At 40.0% G+C, this 27,902-nt stretch overlaps 1 protein-coding gene across 19 annotated transcripts in view; it reads left to right on the top strand.

Annotated features, from left to right (window-relative positions):
- The first annotated feature begins 4,015 nt into the window (after nt 1-4,015).
- The window catches only part of LOC105056834 (E3 ubiquitin-protein ligase XBAT33), a 49,131-nt gene continuing 25,244 nt past the window's right edge, over nt 4,016-27,902 (top strand). The window contains exons 1-5 of one of the 19 annotated variants that reach the window (XR_012136265.1): nt 4,016-4,491; nt 4,747-4,806; nt 4,928-4,999; nt 5,590-8,216; nt 11,400-11,594. Coding sequence is in view for 5 of the 19 variants with exons in the window: in XM_010939162.4 (XP_010937464.1) it covers nt 4,324-4,491; nt 4,747-4,806; nt 4,928-4,999; nt 11,358-11,486 (429 nt within the window). In the remaining 14 variants the exon portion in view is untranslated. The other 18 variants (XR_012136266.1, XR_003802403.2, XR_002165938.3 and 15 more) reach the window with 18 other exon arrangements.

Below are 27,902 nucleotides of genomic sequence, written 5' to 3' on the forward strand. Positions count from 1 at the left end.
GCGGCCGCTTCTCCTTCCTTGCCCGTTCCAACGGGGAGGGAGAGGGCCGCTGGGACCGTCGGTCGTCGCGCCATGGTCGTCCCTCCTCTTCTCCATGGGAGTGCTGTTGGGGGCGCTCGCATGGAAGCGACAGGGATCGGCGCGATCGTCGGCGGCTGCTCCTGGAGGGCATGGGTCGGGCCGTCGGTTGCTGCTGGAGGCTTTTGACTGCGTCGGTCAGTGTGGTCATCTGCCGTACAATGGCCGCAATCTGGGCCTCCGTGGTCACTGCAGGGCGCGGAGAGCTAGGCTCCGCCGCCGGTGGTGGCGGGGAGGCCTCTTCCCGGCGGGAAGAGCGCCTGGCCGACCCAGTGACTCTCGATCGTTGAGCTCTTGTCTTTGTCATGCTGACCCCTACCTGGCGCGCCAATCTGTTGCGGCCAATCGCCTCGTCGCCCGATCGTCGGGGAGCGTGCACCTGCAAAAGGAAGTTCGCGCTGACCGGAGGCGGCTCCGGCGGGGACCCTCCGACGGTCAAGTCAGAGAAGTGACTGGGCAACAGTGAAATGCAGACAGAGAGCTCTGAGAAGGAGAGAGGGAGAGGGAGAGAGGAGCGAGCCTGCGTATGTGGGAGAGACGGGCGGATCGACCCTTTGCACTGTTGCCTTCCCCGGTATATATAGTGGAGCTAGGTATGGCGCCGTCATTAATGGCGCGGACAAGTGAGGAACTGTCAACTCACTGTGGACTGTCAGAGCCGCCGTAAAAACGTCATGTCGCCGTGTGGCCGTCCAATCACCAGGGTTGACCCGGCTCTCGGCGGGACCATGTCCCTAGGTAACTGCGCCGCATGTCCGTGTCAGAGCTGACAACGTCTGGCGGCTGTACGGTGGTTGGAGGAGCCGACCGACCCAAAGTCGGTAGCCAGCTGAGTGGTGTCGGGCCCCTCCATTGGTCGGCGAGCATCATGTTGCGAGAGTCGGCCATCAGACTTCCTGGCCGGAGTCGGCCAGTCGGTCGGTCGGTCGGCCAGTCGGAGTCGGCCGTCGGGGTCGGCCATCAGACTTCCTGGCCGGAGTCGGCCAGTCGGTCGGTCGGAGTCGTCCGTCGGGGTCGGCCAGTCAGCCCCTTCGACCGTAAGTCGGTCGGTGGGGATTCCCCAACACAGTTCAACCAAAAGCCCATGCAAATCCACAGTAATCAGAAAAGCTCGCTTTCCCTGTGAGTGTGAATGATGCTGTCTGCCCTCGGATAGGAGACACTAAGTCAGGAGATAATCCTTTTGTATCTGCGATTCATCAAGGATCCATCGGACTGGTTGACTTCACCGGACTCCATGTGGCCAGCGCACGTGCAACATGCCCCTGCCCTACATGAGTAAGGCAGCTCCATCCTACAGCCTCAGCAGAGTCCAGATTGTAGGTGTCATCCGGAGCATCAAACTCGTGCTCCTGCCCTTCTGGTCCAATTATGAGCTTCACCTTGTGAACAGCCATTGCAGATGCCCTGAAATAGTTGGATATCTTTAGACTGGATGTTTTTGAGATGCTTATGACCAGCTCAGCGAGCAACGGCTCTTGATCGGTGCAGATCGGCCTTGGCTTTTGATGCTGCTTTTGACTGTGTAGGCGGTCGGGATGGCAACGGTTGACATTGTCTTACCTATAAGATTACAAAATGCAAAATGGTTAAAGACCTTGTTGGATTGCAGATATCTAAATGATTTCATACTTCAAGTAGGTGGACTCTGTTGGATAAACTGCTAATAATCTTGTCTGGGATTGGGAGATGCATTTTATACACAAGGGCTAATATATTAGCATTAATTCCTAAAAACATGCTCAGCACATGCAATAGATGATCTTCGTCAATAGCTCATTGTCTATCTGCAGCAAAGATCTTCTTTTTCTACCAAATAGGTCGGTGTAATGGGTCTACATTTAGCTTGTAGACGATAACCACCAAACTAATGCCCGGCATATCCAAGACCAAGCAGGCAAAGATGTCAGCATTGGATTAGAGAAAGTTAGGACTGTTCATTCAATTTTAACCGACCCGATCCGACTCAAACCGATTCGACCCGAACCGACCCGACCCAAAAATTGAATAACAAAAAAATAAAAATAAAAAATCGGCCTGAACAAAAGAAGAACCGAACCGAACCCAAACCGAAAATAAGGAGAAACAATAAACTGTGACTAACTAACTATGGCCTTATGGGAGGACTGCTAGAACGGAGCTTACTGCAGTTTAGAATCCTACGAGGGTTAGGTTCGGCTAGGAAAATTGACTGAAAGCCACCAGTTAATAACCAGGATCTGATTTTTTGCATTCAGATCAGACTGAATCTATTTTAAAAATACAGCCCCAAATCTATCCACCCCACCCATTCTTTCCCTCTGCTCTCTTAGTTACTATCGGTGCTTAAGATTTTTTTTTCTATATTGTAATTGTTGGAAGGGTTCCCCACAAGGGCCACAACTACTGTTATCCAAAATTTTTAAAAAAAATTATTTCTCCTTCACCTGAATCACCTCTAAATAATGCAAAAAGTTATATGCAGTTTACTGTATCATAAACAATAATTTATATACTAATATGAAATAAGGATTAGATGGTTTGTGTTAATGCTAGCTAATGTAGTCACAGCCATATAGTTGAAGGGATATTCATGAGACAGCAATTATTAAACTCATAAGTCATAATCAAAATACCCAAAAGAGAAAAATAAAAAATAACAATACTTTTTTCTCAAAAAAAGTTGTAATATGAATGAATTAATTACAACAAATCCTTCCAAATAAAACCCTTCATAGAACATCACGACAAAAATGTGACAGCTCTCCTGATTTCAAAATACTCTATCATGCGGCCAACCTGTGCCCCTCAAACAATTGTACGTACCAAGAAAAAAGAAAAGAAAAGGGGGAAAAAACAACTATGGTCTTTAGGAGAATGGATGTCTTGTCTTGAATCTTTAAAGCCAACAACGGCTCGTTGAGGACCAACTAAACAAAGAAAAAAGTATATATATTAATGATAGATCTAGACAATTTCTATTTGAAATCTAATAATAAATAATAATAATAAAATAAAAAATTGAAGGAGTAATGAGGTTACCTTCTTGGGACTATTAATCTAGGAAATATCAATAACAACATCCTCCGTACCAATCTTCTCAAAGTCTGTAGTTTTTAAATTAAATGATATAAAATTAGTATGAGAATAAAACAAACAATAAATATTAATAAAAATAACTAACTAATGAAGAAACCTTATAATATTAGTTACAAAGAAGCAAAATTAATACATTTTTCAAGTTTGTCAAGTTCTTCCAAATCTTCTTCAACATTAATTATGTATGTAGTGGTTCGCATCCAATCTTGTACACATATAAGAGCTTGCACTATCTTTATTTTATAAAAATTAAAAAAAATAATTTAAGAATACTAGAAAAATTTATATAAAATATATTATTTTTTAAGAGGAGATATAAATAATAAATAAATATATAAATGTAGAAGTAGTCAAATAGAACTGAAAAATAATTTTACTTAATTAAAGGCATACCTTGGAAGTTAAAGAACTCCTGAATTGATCAAAGGTACATCCTCCGATACTGAATTCGAACTCCGAAGCAACCCTGGAGATTGCATGACTGTTCCAGCGGGGTTGTTACTTTGGCAAAGAAGCAAACTCTAGTAAGCAAGCAAACATTAAAAGGAAAAAAAATACGAAAGCTGTGGGATATGCAACTGCGTACATAAAAGCCATCCACTCCTAAGATGTCATATGCATGTATTTTTCAATAATTATGATAAATGAATTTTAAAAACCTATCAATTAAAAATAAAAATATATTTATTAGTTGAGGATGACGTAGAAACGTCAAGGATACAATTTTTTTTAATAATTATATAGAAGAATTTTGAAAAATTATCAATTAAAAATAAAAATATATTTATTAGATGAGGATGATGTAGAAGCGTTTCACTTGCGCCGGTATGTAGCTATTAAGCCACAACTTGCCTACCCCTCCTTGCATGCTCAAACCCACTCCTGGTCACACCATTCTAATTTGAAAAAAAAACAAAAAAGACCAACCACCAGCTGTTCCCTGCTCGGCCGTAGCCGAAAGAGACGTGGTGGCCTCATCGAAGGGGAAAGCACAGCGAAGCTTAAACCGTCACCCTCCCCGACATCGGTTAGCGGGTCCGCGCTCCTTTCCCACACGGCGTGACCTCGAAGGCGAGACCGCGCGATATAAAGCCACGGCTGCCGGGGCGGAGGCAGGTAATGCGTCACGGCCTGGACGGCTGAGATACTGTCGGCGTCTGGGATCCGATGGGAAACTCGCTGGGGTGCTCGGCCTCTGGCGAGCGGCTGGTCTCGGCGGCCAGGGACGGCGATCTGGTGGAGGCCCGGATGCTGCTGGAGTTTAACCCTAAGTACTCCACTTTTGGTGGCCTCAACTCCCCACTCCACTTCGCCGCCGCCAAGGGCCACAACGAGGTCCCTTCTTCTCGCTCTCTCTCGCTCTCTCGCTCGCTCGGTCGCAAGAAAGTTTTTCCCCATCAGATTTGGTCTTTCGATCGTCTGATTAGATTGTTATGTCGCAAGAAAGTTCCGATTTTTCTCTTTTTCATTTGTTGATTTGGTCCTTCGATCGTCTGATTAGATTGTTATGTCGCAAGAAAGTTCCTATTTTTCTCTTTTTGAAGTTTTTCCCCATCATTTGTTGATTTGGTCCTTCGATCGTCTGATTAGATTGTTATGTTGCTGCTCGAGAAAGGTGCCGAGGTGAATTCGAGGAACTATTGTGGCCAGGTATCTAAAGATCAATTCTTTTGCCCATCAATTTTGAATCGCCCTCTTTTCGTATCTTTAGATGCTCGAAGTTGTGCGTGTTTATGTGTGCGTTTTATTTTTATTTGATTCTGTGATAAAGACGGCGTTGATGCAAGCTTGTCGGCATGGGCACTGGGAGGTGGTGCAGACTCTGCTGCTCTTCGGAAGCAATGTATGTATGAATTCATGAATGTGTTAGTGTTTTCTTCGTAGTCTAACTCGTACGATTGGAAAATTAGAATCTTTTTGGTGTGTGGAGTCATTTTGAGAAATGTTTTTGTGGGATTTTGAAGATCACCAGAGCCGACTACCTGAGAGAGATTTTACGGAACAAAAATATAATTCTCTACACAGTGCCCCGTATGTATTTTTAGATCTCACATTGTTTCATATGTACCAAATTCTTATATCCTGTTTTGATTGGATTTTTGGACCGAGATCGTGCGCCTCCTCACAATTCAGGAAGACAACACGGTCTCATCATATTAAGAACACTTGCTTGAGGTATGTTTATTTTCTCGTAACTATTGAAAGTTAGCCATCGTATTCTGAATCATCCAATACAAAAAAAAAAAAAAAATTGATTTCAGGAAGAAACAATATAAAGTCGAGGGTTCACACCTATTCTTCGCATGTCATTGCCTCATCAAGCATGTCATTGCAATTTTTCTGATTCTCTCTGACTTTTTTCTTGAAAATCGAGTCTTTGTCACGTGTTTTTTCCAGAAATCCTGAAATCTGATTTTGTTGTGGCGTGCATAGGTTTAGAACACATTGAAGTTTTGGCATGGATGGGTCACAAATATCTTGGACCGAGGGCCAAGGAATGAATAACGGCGAGGGTTTGAGCTTAGGCAGCCATTCTTGGTTACGAGCAGCTCTCCATTGTTTTGTTTGGAAGTTGATCTTGGATCTTTGTATGAGTAAGTATTTTTCTCATTTTGATCTTTAGTGGATTTGATTTTGTGATTTTTTTTCTTTTTTGGACTGCAATATAATCTATTTTGAGTCAAGATTCCATATAAATGATCGATTGGAATTAGGTTTAGGTTGATGCGAGAGGTTTTGGGATGAAGCTTAAATTTTTTTTTGACGTGACTTTTAAATTTTTAGGTTTATTTACTGAAAAAATATTTTGTACATCTTAACGTTAAACATGAATCAAGCTTTTTACAATTATAACGTCAAAAACCTTACTTTTGAATGTAGTAAGCTTTAAGTATAGATTTTTATTGGACGTAGAACCAATTATCAGTTGTATTTATTATTTTTTTAATTGGTTTTATCTTAGGTTATGTTATAGATGACCATTGTCCTTGTTTTTGAATGAAACATGAAGAAAGTAAGATGCTTTCCTCATAAATATATATATTAAAGTTCTGATTGTCGCATGTCCATGTGCACTTGGGCTGGCCACTCCTACTGCCGTGCTGGTTCTGTTAACCTAATCTGTTATTTAGGATGGAACCTCACTAGGAGCAACCAGAGGGCTGTTTTTACATGGTGGAAATGTTTTAGAAAAATTTGCAGAGGTTGATACCGTTGTATTCGACAAAACAGAGATTTTAACAATTGGAAAGCCTATGGTGATCAAAATTATAGGCTCTCAATATGACGGATATTGGGATTCAAAGTTAAGTAACGAAGCAATTACTAATGTCAAATCTTCAGATTTTGGAATAATATACTGTTCTATATGCATGTTTTAGATCTTGCCATGGAACAAAATTCTTATTCTTTAGTTCTTTCTCCAAAATAGATTATAACTTCGTTTAAGCATCATAACACTATCAACCAGCGGCAGTAGTAGGCCATTTTCTTTCATTAAAAAGAAAGTATCTTTTGTGCTATAATTAATGGTTATCATGATTATAGCTATTCCTGCTCTACTGTAAAGCATGAATAATATATGTATTTCAGTAATATATAGTTTTACATAAAGAAAAATGATAATTACTTGTTTAATGATAGAATTATTAAAACTAAAGTAAGAAATGCAATACTATATAAACCTAATGGTAACTTACTTTAGTTTTAATAATTCTATCATTAAACAAGTAATTATCATTTTTCTTTATGTAGAACTATATGTTACTGGAATACATATGTCATTACTCCTTATAGTAGAGCAGGAATAGCTATGATCATGATAACCATTAATTACAGCACACAAGATACTTTCTTTTTAATGAAAGAAAATGGCCTACTGCTGCCGCTGGTTGATAGTGTTATGATGCTTAAACGAAGTTATAATCTATTTTGGAGAAAGAACTAAAGAATAAGAATTTTGTTCCATGGCAAGATCTAAAACATGCATACAGAACAGTACATCATTTCAAAATTTGAACATTTGACATTAGTAATTGCTTGGTCACTTAACTTTGAATCCCAATCTTCGTCATGTTGAGAGGCTATAATTTTGGTCACCACAGGCTTTCCAATTGTTAAAGTCTCTGTTTGGTCGAATACGACAGTATTAACTTCTGCAAATTTTTCTAAAACATTTCTACCGCGTAAAAGCAGCCCTCTGGTTGCTCCTAATGAGGTTCCAACCTAAATAATAGATTAGGTTAACAGAACCAGCACGGCAGTAGGAGTGGCCAGCCCAAGTATACATGGACATGCGACAATCAAAGCTTTAATATATATATTTATGAGGGAAGCATCTTACTTCCTTCATATTTCATTCAAAAACAAGGACAATGGTCATCTATAACGTAGCCTAAAATAAGACCAATTAAAAAAAATAATAAACACAACTGATGATTGGTTCTATATCCAATAAAAATCTATACTTAAAGCTTATTGCATTTCAAAAGTAAGGTTTTTGACATTATAATTGTGAAAAACTTGATTCATGTTTAAGGTTAAGATGCGCAAAACATTTTTCCAGTAAATAGACCTAAAAATTAAAAAATCAGGTCAAAAAAAAATTTAAGCTTCAACCCAAAATCTCTGGCATCAGCCTAAGCCTAGTCCCAATCGATCATTTACATGGAATCTCGGCTCAAAATAGGTTATATTGCAGTCCAAAAAAGAAAATTACAAAATCAAGTCTACTAAAGATCAAAATGGGAAAAATACTTCCTCATACAAAGATCTAAGATCAACTTCCAAACAAAATAATGGAGAGCTACCCGTAACCAAGAATGGCTGCCTAAGCTCAAACCCTCGCTGTTTTTCATTCCTTGGCTCTCGGTCCAAGATATCTGTGACCCATCCGCGCCAAAACTCTAATGTGTTCTAAACCTATGCACGCCACAACAAGATCAGATTTCAGGATTCCTGGGAAATACACATGATAAAGACTCGATTTTTAAGGAAAAATCAGAGAGAAGCAGAAAAATTGTAATGACATGCTTGATGAGACAATGACATGCGAAGAATAGGTGTGAACCCTTGACTTTATATTATTTCCTCATTGTCTGAAATCAAATTCAGTTTTTTTTGTTTGTATGGGATGATTCGAAAACTTAAAAAAAATTCAAAATTATGATGGTTAACTTTCAATAGTTGTGAGGAAATAAACATACCTTAAGCTAGCGTTATTAATACGGTAAGATCGTGTTGTGTTTTTGAACTGTAAGGAGGCGCACGGTCTCCGCCCAAAAATTCAATCAAAACAGGATATAAGAATTTGGTGGTAACAGGTAATCTATCCTCCTGTTTCGTCGGGACATATGAAATCATGTGAGATCTGAAAAGTACATCAACGTGGCACATGTGTCGAGAATTATATTTTTGTCCCGTAAAATCTCTCTCTGTCGCTCAAGTTATAAGGAAACTAGTGGGGTCTTCATTTATACGTCCCATCTCGGAGGCGATTACCCTAGTCGTTGTAAGCGGAACAGGCAAAGGACTGACAATCAGGTCCACCGTCTGTGTGATGGCACACGAATCCAATGCTAAGATATATTCTGATTCAAGTGGGTCCAGCACTTCTCCCACCACTAAAAGCTGGTTTCAGTTACGTGGCCAAGCGTCGCCTGCTGATTGATGATGTCTCATGCAACATCTAGCGCAGCTGATCTTTTATCTTCCCAAGTCGGCGGTGGAGTAGGCCCTGTTGAATTGCCCTTCCTGGAGCGGACGCAGCTGCTAGAGACTCCGGGAGATGGCTCTGGAAGAAAGGGTAAAATGGAAAAAAGAAAGAGATACCCATAAAATGGTAAAAGAGAATGGAAAAGGGAGAGCCGACGATGACAACGGCTGAAAACGGCAAAATGGTTTTAAAAAAAGAAATAATGGTAAGGTGAGATGAAGGAGAACTGCAACAGCAGTACGGGAGCAGCAGCTTCTTCTTTAAAACATCTGCTCCAATTAGAATGTCTTGCAGATACAAAATTTGCTATCAGAGTAATGCATCCATAAAATATGAAGGCATGGATCTTGTTCAGATGCTGCAAGCTGAACATAGTCACCAAAAAGAGTAGAGCAAAATAATAACAGATTGGATGCGAGAACCTTGAGCCAGGGGAAAATGTAACAAAGTAACAGAGGTTAACATAACCAAACTTTTGATCTAGGCCAGAGATAGCATCATATTGAGCCCCACTTGGTGCCCCAAGTTGAAAGTGCCAGACCACAACCACCAAAAGATATAGAGAAACAAGGCAGCATAGATGACATGTAAACTGCATGGCACCTGAGCACAGAAAGAGATCAATGCTTTCTAATAAATACCATCCGGGCACAATCAGCCTGTAACAAAGCATTTAGGTCTAAAGGTAGCATATCACCCATGTCAAAGGAACAGTCAGCGGCTAATGCCTAACGGGCCATCTAATCAGCAATCTGATTACCTTCCCGATAAATATGGAATATTTTAACCAATGGCCGTAATGATAATCAATACATGATGTCATAGAAAAGAGGAGAGTAGAGTCATGAGAGGTTAACCAATGAATCATCGTTAAGGAGTCTCCTTCCAAACAAAAATTATGAAGATGAAGATCATTAACAACCATCTTGACTCCCATCCAAGCAGCTGTTAGTTTAGCCATAGGTATAGATGAAGATTTGATCAGTTTGCCTTGTGCCTTAATTAAGGTTGCAGCAGAATCTCCAATAACAAAGCCTGCAGTTTAATTTTTATGTGGATCACCATTGAAGAGCGGATATTTGGACGTCTTGTAGAAATTGGGATTAGCGCTACAGATATTTTTCTTATCCAAGTTTAATTTATTGTACTTTGATTATTATAATCAAGAGTTTTGGACATTAGTTTTTTCGATGCATCGGATGTTTCGAATGAAAATTTTAAACATCTAATCCTTTCGCTGCATCACTGAAATCCAACAAAGTCGACCAGTTCGATGGATCCTTCCTTGGTGAATCATATATATATAAAAGGATTAAGGGTTATCTCCTGACTTAGTGTCTCTTATCTGAGGGCAGACAGCATCATTCACGCTCACAAAGAAAGCGAGCTTTTCTGATTACTGTGGATTTGCATGGGTTTTTGGTTGAACTGTATCTAAATTGACATCCTTCAAAATTGGCAATTATCAGGGGTTTTATTGTTGGTTTTGCGTTCAAGATAAAACTCTAATGTGGTTTATTGGTGGGAGAATTTCTACAATATGGTGATATCTAAATAAATTGGATCTATGTGTGGCCCGCATGTAAAGCATGAATAACAGGCTTTTGACATATGTATTCCAGTAACATATAGTTCTACATAAAAAAAATGATAATTACTTGTTTAATGATAGAATTATTAAAACTGAAGTAAGAAATGCAATACTATATAAAACTCATGGTGCACTTGCGTATGTCACAAAGCATCTACCAGTGTTATTTCCGTTGCAAGAGAAGGCTACTTCCATTGTACCAATTCTATCACATAGCCCTATTATTCTATGAAAAATACTGTTTAATCACAATGCAGATACTCTGTTTATTAAATATGTTGAACAGGTACTGCTAGTAATTCTTAGACATAAGACATAAATGGCTCCAATTTTATGAGGAATAAACAACAGTTTATCCATTCATCATTGGAGGTAGAGAGCAGCGCGCATTACACCTTGTCCTTTCCTTATGAATATCTAGTCTAACATAATTTATATTCCTAGTAAAGTTATGTATTAGATACATTGTGATCCTTCTATGTATTACAAAATATTGAACCAATTTTTCTAGGATTCTTCAAAATAGAAAATTCTAACTAATTAATTAAGACCCCAAAAGATTTACAAATTAAATCTCCAAAGACCTTGTTGCTGCTGCTGCTGCTGGTAGTGGTGGTTGTGGCTAGAACATTATTACGCAAAATATAAGAAAAAATGTGAAGTGTAGGTACTGGATTTTTGAATTTATGTATTGATGGAATCATGTCTATGATACATGTTCTCTTTTGTGTGTTTACAATCACCTTTTTGTCATGATTCATAGTTAAAAGAATTATGCAATTTGTCACTTGGTACAAACTATATCTTATTTGTACGAAAAATAGCAGGCTTCAAGTTTTCTTTGAATATGTATATGAGCTCAATGCTGGACACATAAATGCATTCATGTGCATCCAGGACTACAGATTCACGACCATTGTCCTTGTTCACAATTTAAAGTGCAGGGCTTGGGATTTGCTGAATTGTGGAGCGGTATTTAAACTGCAGTGGTTGAGTCCAAGCCTGCACTTTCTTCAAGATTTATAGGACATTGGATTGTTTGTTGCACGCTTTGGAAGGACTTCTCATTGTTTCGAGGATTCTCCATTAATTCAGAAGCCGTAAGTGCGGATCTAAAGTTCAGATTATTTCCTGGTTAGTCTTCTAACGTTTGATGAAAATATCAAAAGAACAGTTAATAGCTTTTTAACTTCTTGTCTCTTCCTATTATCTGTTCACATATACGTTTGTCGATTTGATGGTTTGTTGGCTTATAAGTTACCATATTTTGTCAATTTATTAACTATCTAAATTTCAAGTCAACTTAGTATGATCATAGAACTGAAGAGAAATTGTCAATTGCAAGATATTAGCATTGAAACCGGATTGGATGCGGATGGCATACTGGCATATCCAGATTCATATTTGTTTTATTTGATAAATACAGATATAGATATGGATATTATTCCGATGTAAAAATTCATGTTCATAATTGTTTTAAATGGATACAGATACAATTTAGATACTGAAAGTATAAATATAATTATGGATATAACTTAGATAATTAAACTTTATGACTACAGAATCAAAGATATTACTAAAAAGATGATAAATCAAGTTAATAACATGTCATAAAGTTAATAAGTGCTATATAAAATTATATATGATTACATATCAATTCGGATATTTGGCCACGGATCGGATAGCTGTCTATCTATATCAATATCTATTTTTTTTTTATGAATATGCATATGAATACGGATATTAGTCAGATCCTCAAATTTCTGTCCGTATTTGAATTGATTTGAATACGAAAATGATTTTGGATGAATAATGTCCATACCACTTTCACTCCTACAAGATACACATTTAATGCCATGTATTACCAGAAGTCTCTGGACTGACCTAGGTCATCAACCAATATGAAATCTGAGCCTGATGAAGGGGCGCTTCCTCCTTAAGGAACCTACCCGAAAGTCTACATGCATGGGAGGTACTCTAGTTGGGGATCCTCCAATGCTTAAATTAGTCGGAGCTTGAGAATAGAGAAGAAAAAAAAGAAGAGATGGGAGGAGAGGAAATGAATGGATACTGCTCTCAGTCCGTGTATTTTTTTTAGGGTCCCCTATTTATCTATTTATATAGAGATGGAGCTGTATGTATTGTTATTTCTAAATTTGCTAGGTCATTAGATCCTAATACTATAGGTTATTGAGCCTTAATTGGATAGGCCATTGGGATGGAAAATCTATCCACTAACCTATAGATCACAGTTGTTAGTTGTGGGCATCGATTGTCCAGTTTTAGAAACCATCAGAGATTTTGGCGACTTGACCCCGCCATTGAGATGGCCAATGGCTTGACGTCGGTATGGCACCAAAGTGCAACCTTGATTAAGTTTGAGATTGGTCGAATGCATATGAGGTCATTATCTTTAGGGCAGCATTATCCAATGTTTGAATTGGTTTTCGATGAATTGGAGTCGATATCTGCTAGATCGATATTTATTTGGTGATGAGGTCGGTCGGTCCCTGGGGCTGCAACTCGTATTATTTTCCTTCGGGCTAGATCTATGATGTGGTTCAAGTCATCTCGATCTTAAGTTGAAGTGCTTTAGTTGGCGAAAAAAGACTCACCCGAATGACTTATACTCCAACACTTGTTCCCACTCCCGAGTTCGAAGTGGCTTGTTGACTTCGGATGATGGGAGTTATTTGTTGGGGGAGCCATTTTTCTTTATCAGGTGTGACTAAGGTCGACTTGGGGTTAATGCTGGGACTTGTGCCATTATTACCATGCACAATGTTTCAATCTTCGATTCTCATGATGATGCTTTGAACGAAATGTTGTAATTACGAAGGCTCGGGAACTAAAGTGGTATGTCGGGATCATTTAAAACATTTGACTTCGAGGATCCCTTGATTATTGGCATACCATATCTGGGGCGATACGTGGTAAAGTGCATGTTTTCTATAATTACTATGGATTACCATGCTAATCAGAGGTTGACATGTGTCAGCATCTTAGGTGGATGCGTTGAACCATCGCATTGATCAAGACCATCAGTACTTTTATAAATATTGTCCCCTTCCTTTGCTTGCTCTTCACCTTCGCTCATCCCTCCTCTTGGTATTCTGCTTTCGTAGTTGCTAGAAGGTGTCTCCTTGACCATCCACCTAAGCAGAGCTTCTGATGATTGCTTTTGATGTTGCTGTTGACCATTCGATGGGCCTCTTTCAGCTATTCCTTTCTTTCTTGCATCCTCTCAGTCTTCTCCTATAGCTGTTGGGATTTCTCCCTTCGGGTCTTCCATTTGGTCACTTTTCCCTCCTTGGTTCTTCATTTTTCTTTGCATTTTCTTCCTATTTTCATTTTGTCTTTGATTCAAATGGAATTTGATGGCAGTGGGCCCCAGACCTTCAAGCTGACTAGGCTCTCGATCAGGCCTTCCTTGGGCTCGGTCCAACGTGGAACCCCAGATCGCTGCCATGTCGCACTCTCCAACCCGGTCCAAATCTTCCACCTTGTGTGTTCCCGAGCACAGGTTGGGAGCGGAGAAGTCCAACTTTACTGAGTCCGACCTTGAAAGGGTCCGGGCTCAGTATTACTTCTCCGGTCGGCTCCGATTGGAGCTACCTGGCTGGGATGACCATATGATTGATGCTTCCAATGGATGCCTCATGAATTACAAAGAGTTTCTCCAAGCTGGACTCTGGTTTTTTCTTCATTCTTTCATTTCAAATTTTCTTTATTTTTACCATCTCATACCTACTCAGATCAGTCCGAACAGTATTCGGATGATTGTAGCATCCTACTGGGAGTTCTTGATTGCAATTGTCTATTTATGAACTCTTCTTGACTAATCTTTCAGTTACTTCATAATTGACTCACGTAGTTTCATGATTTCATAAGGGTACAAATGGATGATGGTGCACATGATCCAAACTCAAACCCATGTGGAAGTGTCCCCTGTTTTTCGGCCCTGATTTGATTCCGTTGGATACAGGTCAGACAGCATCAATCTGTTCCACCTTTCAATTATCAAATCAGGATTGTCATAAACGGATATGCTCCATCGTTAGAACTGATTAGATAGGTTCCATCTGAGTAGGATTGGTTGCGTAAGATCATTGTTCGACACACGGTTGTGCAGTGAGACCAGAAGAGGGAAAATGCCAAAGCAGCATGAACTTTCCAAGCCCACGAAACACCTCCAAAGTCTACTTTGAATCAAGCAGCAGCCTGTTTATTTAAAAAGGAAGGAAAAAAGAGTGATTCTTTGAAGCTTTCTATATCAAAGCATACTCTCACAGAAGATTGGATGGTGTAGATAAAGAAGTATTCATGCCTTAATTTAATTATTGGATCTTACCCCTGAAAGTGAAATTTCAATGTAACACATCTGCAGGTATATCATCTTGATCTACCGTCAAAGAATATGTGCAAATGTGCATCATCCATACACAACCAGACAACTATTTGCATATCCACTATTTTTTCTAAGAGGATTGAGAGTAATATCATCTACTCTATACCACTAGGTAAATTTTCTGACATATTCGAGCCTATTCCATATTTTCTTAAAAAATATTTTACATCTATGTACCAAAAAAAAAAATTTATATCTAAATTTTTATTAGTTGTCATATGCATTTATAGGCCTACTAGAACTTGACCTAGTTTTTATAGGATTGGCAATCTTTCCACTAAAATGACAGAGCAGCAAACATCCCAAAAAGATTAAATAGTAAGTGTCACATGTCATGCAATGGTTGCAGTTTAAGATGTTGCTATCACCGATTGCTATTTATTGTTAAGAGAGAAAAAGATGATACATTCTAGTGGAAGAATTAATAATTCTAAGACAATAATAGGTTGACAACCCTTAAGACTTATTGTCAAGAATTATTGATTAATTATCTTAATGATGTAAGGTTAACAAGAAGAGTCTCATGTTGAACCTCCAAATGCGTCAAGAAGGAATAAAAATAGTGATTTCATGCTTTGATACTATAAATGTTAAGAAGCAACAGAGGAAATCACGTAAAGTTGTTTCAGGCACCCACCAGACAAAAAGGATTGAACAGGTATCTCTTTAATATTTCTTTTAAGAAGTTGATCTAGTGTCTGGTTTGAAGATGGTACAAACATGTAGAATTATCGGGCATAATGACCCAAGAAACTTACTTGGTACTTAAATCGCTAAGCTGTATGTCCGTCGTAAGGATAGTGAAGGGATGATCACAAAATTCATGCTGGTAATTCCACTAATGTTCTTACTGATCGTTTTCTTGATGCTTAGGGAAGCTGATCATTTCATTGGTATTGCCTCCATTCACTTATTCCTTTCCCTTTCCTTATTGAACCTTTGTGACAGATCAAGAAACAAAACTTACCATTACAGAGTAGTTCATTACGTGTTCACGTGCTAGAACATCACAATGTAAAAAAGGGCTAAGAAGAGCAATGACGTACAAGTTAGGGCACTAGGCTATAAACCATAATTGTGGACTATAATGGAAATGATGGTCTCAACCTATTGTGCATAAGAAAAGCAAAACAGAAATGAAAATAGAAGCTCTTGAAATCAGAAGAAAGGTTTTAATTTATATCTGACCAACCTTTCAGGGTAATACATTTTAAATGTGTATGATTCTCTCTCCTTCTTTTTTTTATTTTTTATTTTGATAAGGTGGTTCATTGGAACAAGTCTTGCATTAATATAATTAAGAGAATCAAAAAATAAAATATCCCAAAGTCATCTTGAAATAACCCCCCTCCCCTCACTATCCAGAGAATTTATTTAGTAATGCTCAACTACAAAAAGGTGCCACCCAATCAGCCACTGAGTTCATTTCATGGAAGACATGCCTAATGATCAGCGCAATGCACCCTCTCAACAATCTCATGGCAACTCAGCCATGAGTACATTTTTGCAGCCATGTTACCATCGTGGCTGAATCAACCTCAACAAGTTGGGTTACCCCCAAAATTCGTTTGGTGGAGATGATCCCCACCCAGGTAGCATGGTGGTATATTGTTCATTTATTATATATCATATTAATTAAACTATGTATCATAATTAGTTAATTTAACTCTGTACATAGTTAATTTAACACTGCACACAGTTAATTTGACATTGCATATAGTTAAATGAACCCTATATACAGTTAATTTAACACTGTACACAGTTAAATAAATCCTACATAATTAATTTAATATTACATATAATTAATTTAATACTGCACACAGTTAAATGAATCCTGCATACAGTTCAGTCACAGTTAATTTAATACTATACATAGCTAAATTAATACCATGCACAGTTAATTTAACACTGCACATAATTAAATAAACTCTGTACACAGCTAATTTAATACTGCATATAATTAAATCAACTATGTGCAGTATTAAATTAACTGTATGCAGAGTTCATTTAATTAACACTGTATATAATTAATTTATTATTATTTTTAAAAAATAATTTTAAAAAATAATTTTTATTTATTATTGAAATCATCGAGGGTGCAGACTCAGATTTTGGTACTAAAGGGAGGTTGTAGGTGTTCGACACAGAGCCACGGGAGCAGATTCAAACTTATCATAGACTGAGATGTCTGGTATACTTTTGTCTCTCCTATGTGGCATCAACTCTTCATTAAATTGACTAAATAAGAATTACTACAAATATTATAGTCAAAAAAATTAATTTTAAAAATATAGACCATCGCTCCCCAGTGCCCCCACATATTTTTCTAAATTATTTTATTAAAAATAATATTTTATCATTATTTTAAAAATATATTTTTTATTATAAAAATAATTTATTTTTAAATATTTTATTTTATTTTATTTTATCATTTTATTTTTTAGTTTAGTTATTTTAAAAATTATTTTTAAAAAGAATTATTTTTAGAAATTATTTTTAAAACTATTTTTAGAAAGAATTATTTATTAATAAATTATTAATTTTAAAAAATATAAATAAAAAATATAAATAAATAAAATATATATGATTTTTTTGAAAGGACATCTTACTAGAAATATTTTAAAAATATAAATAAATAAAATATTATTATTATTGTTTAATACTTATTTTTATTTTTATTATTTTTGTTTTTTTTCTCTCTTCTTCCCTTGCATGCCACAGACTCCCCCTCCCTGGGCTCCTCCGCACACGCCACCCCCCATCGCACCTTCAGCACTGCATGGTGCCCCCTCACGGCCCCCGACGCTATCTTCTGGCCATCCGCACCGCCAGTCGACCACCCGTGATGCTCTTGGTAACCCACACGCCCCCCCTCGGTCACCAGTGCTGCCCCCTCGCCACTCGCACTGCCTCTTGGCTGCTGCTTCGTGCTATCGGCACCGCACTCCGATTGCCTAGCTGTCCATGCCGCCTCCGACCACCCTCGACCGCCCCCTCCATTCACCCCCTCCATTCGCCCAAAAAAAAGAAACATGAAATCACCGATCCAAGCGGCAAGAGGAGGCTGTCGTGGGCGGTCACCGGGGAGGGGAGGAGGGCCATCACGAGCGGACACCAGGGAGGGGAAGAGAGTGTTCGGGCGTCAGAAAGAGGGTGATGAGCGCCATTGCCGTGCTCTCCTCGAGGCTTTTTTTGGGAAGAAAGAAACTGAAAAGAAGCCACGGAACAGGAGTATTCAATTTGAGGATATTTTGGTCTTATTAAGGGACTTAAAGTTAAAACTTCATTTGTAATGGACTGGGAGTTATAAGTTGGGTCAACAAGAACTAAAAATTGAACTTCGATCTACAAATGGATCGGATATTAATTTCCTCTTTTTTTTCATCCTTCCTTTGTTTTCATTGATTTTTCCTATGTTTTCTCTGATTTTTTCCTTCTTCCCGATCCTGAAGATTCTCAATCGGGTGGGAGGTTTTTTTTTTTTGGATAACAATCAGATGGGAGGTTTGAAGTGGTCGAATAGGGAAGCTTAGACGATGGATAGGGTTTTGTGTTGGTATTTGTATATCATAGTTCAAGGGAAATAAATATAATATCAGTCAATTTAAAAACATATCCAATCTATGCAATCAGGGTCGGTCTTAGGGCAGGTCGAATTAGGTGACTGCCCCAGACCCCTGGCCCCAGGTCCAGCATTGATGTTTTAATAGGGTGCAAGGATAGCTTTCTACAATATCATAACAAGAGAAGTAATTAAATAGGTTAATAATAAATTTTACATACTGCTTAACGAATATAACTATAGAAAATTATTGCATGTAAATTAATTTTTCAATAATAATTAATATTTAAAGTATATTAATTTTTAATAAAAATGATTTTTTTTTTATTTGATTTTAGATCTAAAAAAATACTAAGACCGGCCCGGTGTGCAATCTAAAGATTTGGTATTTAAATCCTTTCATCCTTTTGTTATATATATATATATATATCTATAAATATTTTAAGGAAGTTTAATTTGAATCTAATTGCCAAGAGCTATATCAGGCTAGCTGGCACCTACAAGATCAGTGCTTTAAGTTGGTAATGTGGGCGCAAGCCAGCTAGATAAATCCCCCGCATGGATATGCCTGTCCGCTTAATGGACCCGACTCAAGTACCGTTCACATCTTGCAACAGGGATGCACGCACCCGACTCAAGTACCGTTCTCAAGTTCCAACACTCAAGTACCGCGGAAATAAGACTCTGAGAAATCTTATATGCATGGCACATGGTGCAGCAAAATTGATACGGAATGAACCATCCAATTATATTAAATTATATAATATTAATAATAATAAAATAAATATTTAATATTATATAATTTTTTTAAATTTTATCTGATAAAAATATTTTCTTCCTGTAGAACGAAGAAAGAACAGCATTATTACTCACTTATATCTTATTTAACTTTTTATAAATATATATAATTTCTTGTATTTTTATATAATATTTTAAATAATATATATAATTTTTTAATATCTTATATAATTTTTTGTGAATATATATTGTATCATAAATAATATATATGATATTTTATGAATATATATGAAATTTTACTATGGTGCTCTAAAGAATATTTTAATCATTTTACTTTTTATCTATTTCTTATTGTTGGATTGAATATGGACCACTCAAATTTCAAATAGTTGGAGTGCTAATGTGCATGACTGATGTACTAAATATAACAGTTTAGAATTATTTCAACATTAAAACTAGCACTCAACTCTTATATTGTGGAAATTTAATTGATAATAATAATAATATTTTATATTCAAAATTATTCTCACCAATTAATCTCATGATGAGATCAAAAGAGCTCTGAAAGTTCTTCTTTGCAAAATAGCCTCCCAAACCAGTGAAAGTTACTGCATTTGGTATTATTTTTTATTATATTATTTTTATTTTTTATTTAAAAAATATATTAAAAAATTCGACATACGGTATTATAGGAGATTATCCTATATTCTTATATCTAAATATGGAATGCCACTTTTAATGTTCGTGTATTGTTTTACTAATTATTATATAGATTAATGGTAGTTTCATAAAAAAAATTGAACTCTTTTTTTCAAAAATGTCAGTGTTGTTTGTGGTGTGCTATGGCACTGTAGGCAGAAAAGCCGCCAGATCCTAAAGGGAGGGGGTGTGGGGCATTGGCACAGTGTTAGGATTTGACGTCTCGAGATTCAGCTCACATTGAGCTCACAGCGAGGTTCGCGGCGAAAAACAGAGTCCAACGAGACCAAGATCACCCGAAACGAAGCTCGGATGGAGGAGATACGAGCTTTTGAAGTCGGCACGAGATTTGAGGCGGTGGAGGACCGGCGGCGGGCGGCAGCGGCGCAGCCGCTGGCTGCGGCGCGCGGGATGCGGGACCCATGCGGGCGGGCGGCCCGGGCGGGCGCGTGGCCCAGGCGCGTGCAGGCCCGCACGCGGGAGCGGGCCGGCCTTGCTGGCCCTTTGCACCAGTCCACCGTGGACCGGGTGGTCCACGATTGGGCCTGTGGACCGCATGGGCGTTTTCCATGTATTTCACGCGGTCCACGGCACTATTCTGTAGACCGATCGCGATCGGACGGCCCAGGGAGTTTTCGGTGACAATCCGACGGTTCAGGAGGTTGATTTGGCTTGTTTAAGACTCTTAAACCTAATCTAATTAGGTTTAAACCCTGTTTTAACCTTTTAAAAGGCCTGTGGATGAACAGTAAAGCGTGTAGATCGATTTTTCACGCCGTACGAAGCTCGTACAGAACTCAAGAGAAGAGAGAGGCGAGAGCGCTGAGAGAGGAGCAGAGGCTCTTGGACAACGGTCGCCAGGCACTTCAAGGGTTCAGGGGGTCTTCCAAGAGAGAGAGAGCTTTTGTGAGGAAAACTTCTAGTGAGAGAGAATTAGGTGTACAAGGGTTGAAGGTGAGATCTCCTCTTGTAAAATTTCTTTTTCATAGTGAAGTTTGCATGCCCTGTGGAGGCGAGCCCTTTTATGACTGATCCATGTATTTTGATTATTTTTCCTTTTATTTTGTTTCTTCTTTCTTCCTGCTGCATCGTGTGGTACTGAAAGGATCTTGGGAGGTGGTGTCCTGGCCAGACATCCACCCAACAAGTGGTATCAGAGCAAGGCGGTACAAGGATATAAATTGCAGCAGTGGTGAGCAAGACTGAAGATGGAGAAGACAGGAACAATCAAGATGGAGATCAACAAGTTCGATGGTAAGAGCAATTTCTTCTTGTGGCAGGCAAGGGTGAAGGATGTGCTCATCCAACAGGGGTTGATCGATGCTCTCTTGTGCGATGAGAAGCCGACCATCATGGAGGTACGGGATTGGAAATGGCTACAGATGCAAGCGGTGAGTACCATCCGCATGTACCTGACGGATGAGGTGGTGATCCATGTGCTGAGTGAGACTTCCCCGACGGTGCTGTGGTCGAAGCTCGAGGAGTTGTACATGGCGAAGTTTCTCACCAACACTCTTTTCCTCTGGAGGCAGTTTTACCAACTGCGGATGACTGAGGGACAGAGTGTGCAGGAGCATCTGAGCCACTTTCAGAAGATCCTCACCGACCTTCTCAGCATTGGTGAGAACGTTGAGGAGAAGACCAGGGCATTGGTTTTGCTGGCGTCGCTTCTCCTTTCGTACGAGTCCTTGGTGACTGCTCTTCTAGTGGGGAAAAGCACCATCAAGATGGACGAGGTCACCGCGGCGATACTCCAGAACGAGGTTCTCAGGAGGAAGAACCCAGCTTCAAGCTCAGGTGGCGGTAGCTCAGCTTTGGTGGCTTCTGGAAGAGCAGGAGGCGGTAGACGGAGTGACAGGAGATCGCAACGAGGGCGGTCTAAGTCCAGGAGGGACTTGAGCAAAATCAGGTGTTACCGGTGTGAGGAGTTGGGGCATCTAGCCAGAGATTGCTCTCAACTTAAAAATCGGACGGTGGCTGCTGTAGCGACGGCGGGCAGTGATTCAGATGGAGATGTCCTGGAGATATCTGACGAGGTATCTACTTCTTTTTAGCAGTGGATATTAGATTCTGCATGCCTCTATCATGTATGTTACAGAGAGGAGCAGTTTGACTTCTTGGAGAACAGTGAGGGCACTGTATATTTGTCGGATGGATTGAGCTGTGCGATCAGAGGCATTGGGACGATCAGTTGGAGGACACATGACGGTGCAGTGAGGAGATTGGGAGATGTCCGATACATACCCAATTTCAGGCAGAATCTTATCTCACTTAGCAGACTGGATTCAAGAGGCTATAGGACGGTAGCTGGTGGAGGAATTCTGAGGGTGTTACGCGGCGATAAGATTGTGCTGGAGGGGAAGAAGGGGAGCAGAGGACATTATTACCTGGCGGGGAGCCCAGTGCGAGGTGGAGCTTCGGGAGCCAGGCGGAGCCCAGAGCGAGATGGAGCTCCAGGAGATGGATCGGGGACGAGAGGCGACGTCGCAAGGTGAGATTTCTATTGCCGCAGAACGATGACCCGAGCAGGTCACAGGTCAGGAGGAGCACAGCATACGACGGAGATGGGATCGAGCAGCCTAGCTCGACTCCCATGTTTGCCCTTCCATGATCAGCAGGCGATTGCCCCAGGGCATGGGGGCGAGGAGATCCAAAAGTTCTCGGAGTTTGGAGGAGGCCGAATATCGAGTCGAGGTGGAGATTGTTAGGATTTGATGCCTCTAGATTCAGTCCACATTGAGCCCACAGCGAGGTTCGCGGCGAAAAATGGAGTCCAACGAGACCAAGATCACCCGAAACGGAGCTTGGATGGAGGAGATACGAGCTTTTGAAGTCGGCATGAGATTCGAGGCGATGGAGGACCGCCGGCGACCGACGGCGGGCGGCAGCGGTGCGGCCGCGGGCGGCGGCGTGCGAGACCCGCGACCTAGGCCCACGCGGGACGCGCGACCCATGCGGGCGCGCGGCCCAGGCGCGCGCGGGAGTGGGCCGGCCCTGCTGGCCCTTTTCACCGGTCCACCGTGGATCGGGCGGTCCACGGTTGGGCCTGTGGACTGCGTGGGCATTTTCCACGCATTTCACGCGGTCCACAGCACTATTCCATAGATCGGTCGTGATCGGATGGCCCAGGGAGTTTTCGGTGACGATCCGACGGTTCAGAAGGTTGATTTGGCTTGTTTAGGACTCTTAAACCTAATTAGGTTTAAACCCTGTTTTAACCCTTTAAAAGGCCTGTGGACGAACAGTAAAGGGTGTGGATCGATTTTTCACGCCGTACGAAGCCCGTACGGAACTCAAGAGAAGAGAGAGGCGAGAGTGCTGAGAGAGAAGGAGCAGAGGCTCCTGGACAGCGGTCGCCATGCACTTCAAGGGTTCAGGGGGTCTTCCAAGAGAGAGAGAGCTTTTGTGAGGAAAACTTTTAGTGAGAGAGAATTGGGTGTACAAGGGTTGAAGATGAGATCTCCTCTTGTAAAATTTTTTTTTCATAGTGAAGTTTGCATGCCCCGTAGAGGCGAGCCCTTTTGTGGCTAATCCACGTATTTTGATTGTTTTTTCTTTTATTTTGTTTCTTCTTTCTTCCTGCTGCATCGCGTGGTACTGAAAGGATCTTGGGAGGTGGTGTCCTGGCCAGACATCCACCCAACACACAGAGAAGCTGCGGTCCTCTGCAGGCGTTGCATAAGGGTTGGGGGGTGTGAGGGATCAAGGGTAGAGGAACAGCTGAGGCACTTGGAGGTGGGGTTGGTGGCACTGGTGCAAAGAAGCCATGGTCATCGACAAGCACCGTGGGGGAGGCAGAGGGTGTGGTGGGGGATCGAGGATAGAAGATCCACTAGTGCTTGAAGGAGAGGTGGTGCATGGTGGGTGAGAACGTGGGTGGGTGGTGCAAAGAAGCTACGAGCTAGTGGTGTAGAAAGGTCTGGGGCACCATAGGAGGGGTGGGGGGGAGGGAACGAGGAGTAGGAGGAGCCATGGATGTCGAAGTGGGGCGGTGTAGAGAAGCCACAAATGGAGGGAGAGAGATGGAAGGGCGGGCGAGAGCTTCGAAGGAGTGGTGGCGAGGGGGTGGGGGGCAGGGAGAACCTATGAGCAGAGGGATGCGGAGGAGAAAAAAATAAATATTATTTTTTTAAAAATAATAAAATATATAAAAAATAATAATATTATCTTAAATATATTTTATAATATAATATTATAAAGAAGTATCATAACAAAATCCATATATATCACATCTTGAACAATATATATGACCTTTTGATGCTTTATATGACTTCCTGTCAGTATATATGATATTCTGAATAATATATATGACTTTCTGTGAGTGTATATAATATTTTAAATAATATATATAATTTTTTATAAATATATATGATATCCTGAGCAATATATATGACTCCGTATCTTTATATGACATCTTGAATAATATATATGGCTTCTTAATACTTTATATGATTTTTTGTGAATATATATAACATCCTAAGCAATATATATGACTCCATGTCTTTATATGATACCTTGAATAATATATATGGCTTTCTGATATTTTATATGACTTTTTATGAATATATATAACATCTTAAATAATATATATAATTTTATATGAATATACATGATATCTTGAATAATATATATGACTCTCTGATGTCTTATATGACTTTCTATCAATATATATGATATTCTGAATAATATATATAATTTTTTGTAAATATATATGACATCCTAAACAATACGTATGACTTTATGTATCTTTATGTAATATCCTGATCAATATATATGATTTCTTGATGCCTTATATGACTTTCTGTAAAAGCATATGACACTCTGAATAATATATAATTTCCTACGAATATATACGATATCTTAAATAATATATATAATTTTTTAATACCTTATGTGACTTCTTGTTAATATATACGATATTTTGAATAATATATATAATTTTTTTTAAATATATATAATATCTTGAATAATATATATAATTTTTTAATATCTTATATGATTTTTTATCAATATATATGACATCTTAAATAATATATATAACTTTCTTTGGATATATATAACATCCTGAATAATATATATGACTTTCTATATCTTTATATGATTTACTGTTAGTTATTATAACCAACAGAAAGTTATATATGGCATCATAATATTATATATATTGTTTGAGAAATTATATAAATTATTAGGAAGTTATATAAGATATCAAAAAGTCATAATAACCGATATGATATTATGTAAAGACACAATAAGTCATATATATTATTTAGGATTATTCGGATAAGTCAATCAACCCTGACTCTGGTCAACCGACTCTTGGCTCCGACTCTACAACGGCTGACTGACCAAATGCGCAACCTCGACTCTACGTCGGTTAAATATGAGACGACTCTTTATCGATCGACAAAGCGAATCGCACCGACCTATGATCGATGTCCGACTAATGTTCAGCTACTACTGATGAATAGCGAACGACTTGAACTGTCGGTACAACAGAACTATCAGCCGACGATCCTTCATATGATCGACATATGGTCGGTTAATCTGCTTCATATATCGTAACCATCACAGGCAGTTACCAACCGCATATCGTGGTGCAATTAGTGGGGATTAACGATCCACACGTGATTATGGCCTAATAATTTAGCGTCATAAAATGCAGGATCACGTCCGACGGCTACAACAATCTCATCTATAAAAGAGATAAGGGAACAGCACTGGTAAGCCACTTCTGGCCAAAGCTCTGCTACTCTGAATATTTAAGTCTACTGTTCACCAATTTTCTTTGTGACTTAAGCATCGGAGGATCTCTGTCATACACAAATTCGATCGGTGTGGATGCTATTTTGTAGGTGCTCGTTACTGGCAACAGGCGACAGAGAGTTGGCCGCAACAGATTGATGCGCCAGGTAGAGGGCAGGATCATACACAATGGCAAAAATCAAAGCCCAGCATTCGACTGCAATCAGATCGGCAAGGCACTCTTCCCGTCAGAGAGAGGTTCCTTCACTTCCTCCAGCAGCAGAGCCTAGTTTCTCACGTCTTGTGGTCACCATGGACGTCCAGATCGTTGTACTTATGCAGCAGATGAACATCTTGATGGAGGCAGTCAAGAGCCTCCAGTAGCAACAAACCTAGCAGCAGCAACAGCCACCGATGGAGTAGCCGATGGCACAGTCGGTGCCGTCCAGGCACATCCGCGGTCACCCACGGTGATCACCTTCTCCCTCCTTGAAGCGACCGTCTCGGCTCTCCCGTCGAGATGAGCAACGGCATTATCGGCACTCTCGACGTGTCACTCATCGCTTGCAGCATTTCTCCTCTCCTTCTCATCACGATAGTATTAGGAAGGGGAAGCAGCCGCCAATGCTTTCTGCTTCACCTTCAAGTTTATCGGGAGGATCCACTCTCAGAGTTTTTCAACAACGGTGATTCAATGACTATGAATGCAAGTTTCAGAAAATCAATCGCCGACTTGCTCAACTTCAAGTGGAAGGTTGGAAGTCTTCCAACGACTACGACTTTCACACCGCACAACTTCTTTCCCAACACATCTTGGATGAGTCGATTCCATCTCAGTTCAAGATGCCACAAGTGGAGCCATACGATGGCTCCACCAACTCGATTGACCATCTTGAGAGCTACAAGGCTCTCATGATGATTCAGGGGGCAATCGATGTCCTTATGTGCATCGACTTCCCGGTAACTCTTCGGAAAGCTGCTTGAGCCTGGTATTTCAAACTTCAGTCGTGAAGCATCTATTCTTTTGGATAGCTCGAACATTTCTTCATGGCTCACTTCAGCATCAGCTGAAGGCCGCCATGAACTTTCGATAGTCTCTTCTCGATCAAGCAGAGAGAGACTGAATCGTTAAGAGATTTTGTGGCCTGCTCTAACGCGACCACACTTGAGGTCAAAGACCTCAACGAAGACATGACTATATCGGCCATGAAGAGAGGTCTAAAGGGATCTCAGTTTGCATATTCTTTGGACAAGACTCTCCCCCAGACTTATGTTGAATTTTTGGAGCGTACATACAAGTATATGCGAGCAGACGAAGGAGCTTCTAACCGATGCCAAACAAAAGGTAAGGGTCAGAAGAAAGAGGCCCCATCCAAATCAAATCGGCCATCTTTCAATAAGCGAGCCTCACCTCGAAGGAGTCCAAGGCCAAATTATGACAGATATGACTCCTATACTCCTCTCTCTGCTCTTCATACGTAGATCCTCATAGAGATCGAAGGAGTGGAATACCTACGACACCCTCCACCAATGAGAGCGCCATCAAGGAGCCACGATCGAAAGAAATACTGTTGGTTCCATCATGATCATGGTCATGATACCGAATAGTGCATTCAACTCAAGGACGAGATAGAGATCCTGATTCGACGAGGATACCTCGAGAAGTTCCAGAGAGATCGTCGGCTCAACCTCCTGCCGATCGACGACCTCAGTCGCAAACTGAGAAAGCTATAAATAATCAATCGACTGCGGGAGTGATCAACATGATCTTCGGACAACTGAACTGAGGGGCGACTTTCAAAGGAGAGCCGACGAAAGGATGACAACTCTATTGTAATAATTTTTTCAGAGGAGGATGTTCGAAGAATTCAAACTCCTGATGATGAAGCTATTATTGTTTCAACAATTCGCTAATAAAAGTGCAACAGATATTTTATTCTAGTCAACTTTCTCCCAAATGCAACTACTCGGGTTGTAATGAACCGACAGATGGACGGTCAATCGACTATATCCTGATTTTCATGATAAAAACCTACGCATAGCCCGTATCACGACTCTCATTGTAAAAGCCAGAGGACCGACTTTATCTCAACACTGACTATATTTTGGCTTTTACTGTAAGAGCCAGAAGATTGACTATCTCGGCTTTCACTGTAAAAGCCAAAAAACTGACTTCAACTACACTCCAACTTTCACTATAAAAGCCGCGCTATCGACTATCTCGGTACAAAACATACTTCAGTTTTTTCCTATAAAAACCGACTACAACTATGGCTTTCACTGTAAAAGCCAC

Source organism: Elaeis guineensis, chromosome 13 (genome assembly GCF_000442705.2).
Source record: "Elaeis guineensis isolate ETL-2024a chromosome 13, EG11, whole genome shotgun sequence".
Lineage (NCBI taxonomy): Eukaryota > Viridiplantae > Streptophyta > Magnoliopsida > Arecales > Arecaceae > Elaeis > Elaeis guineensis.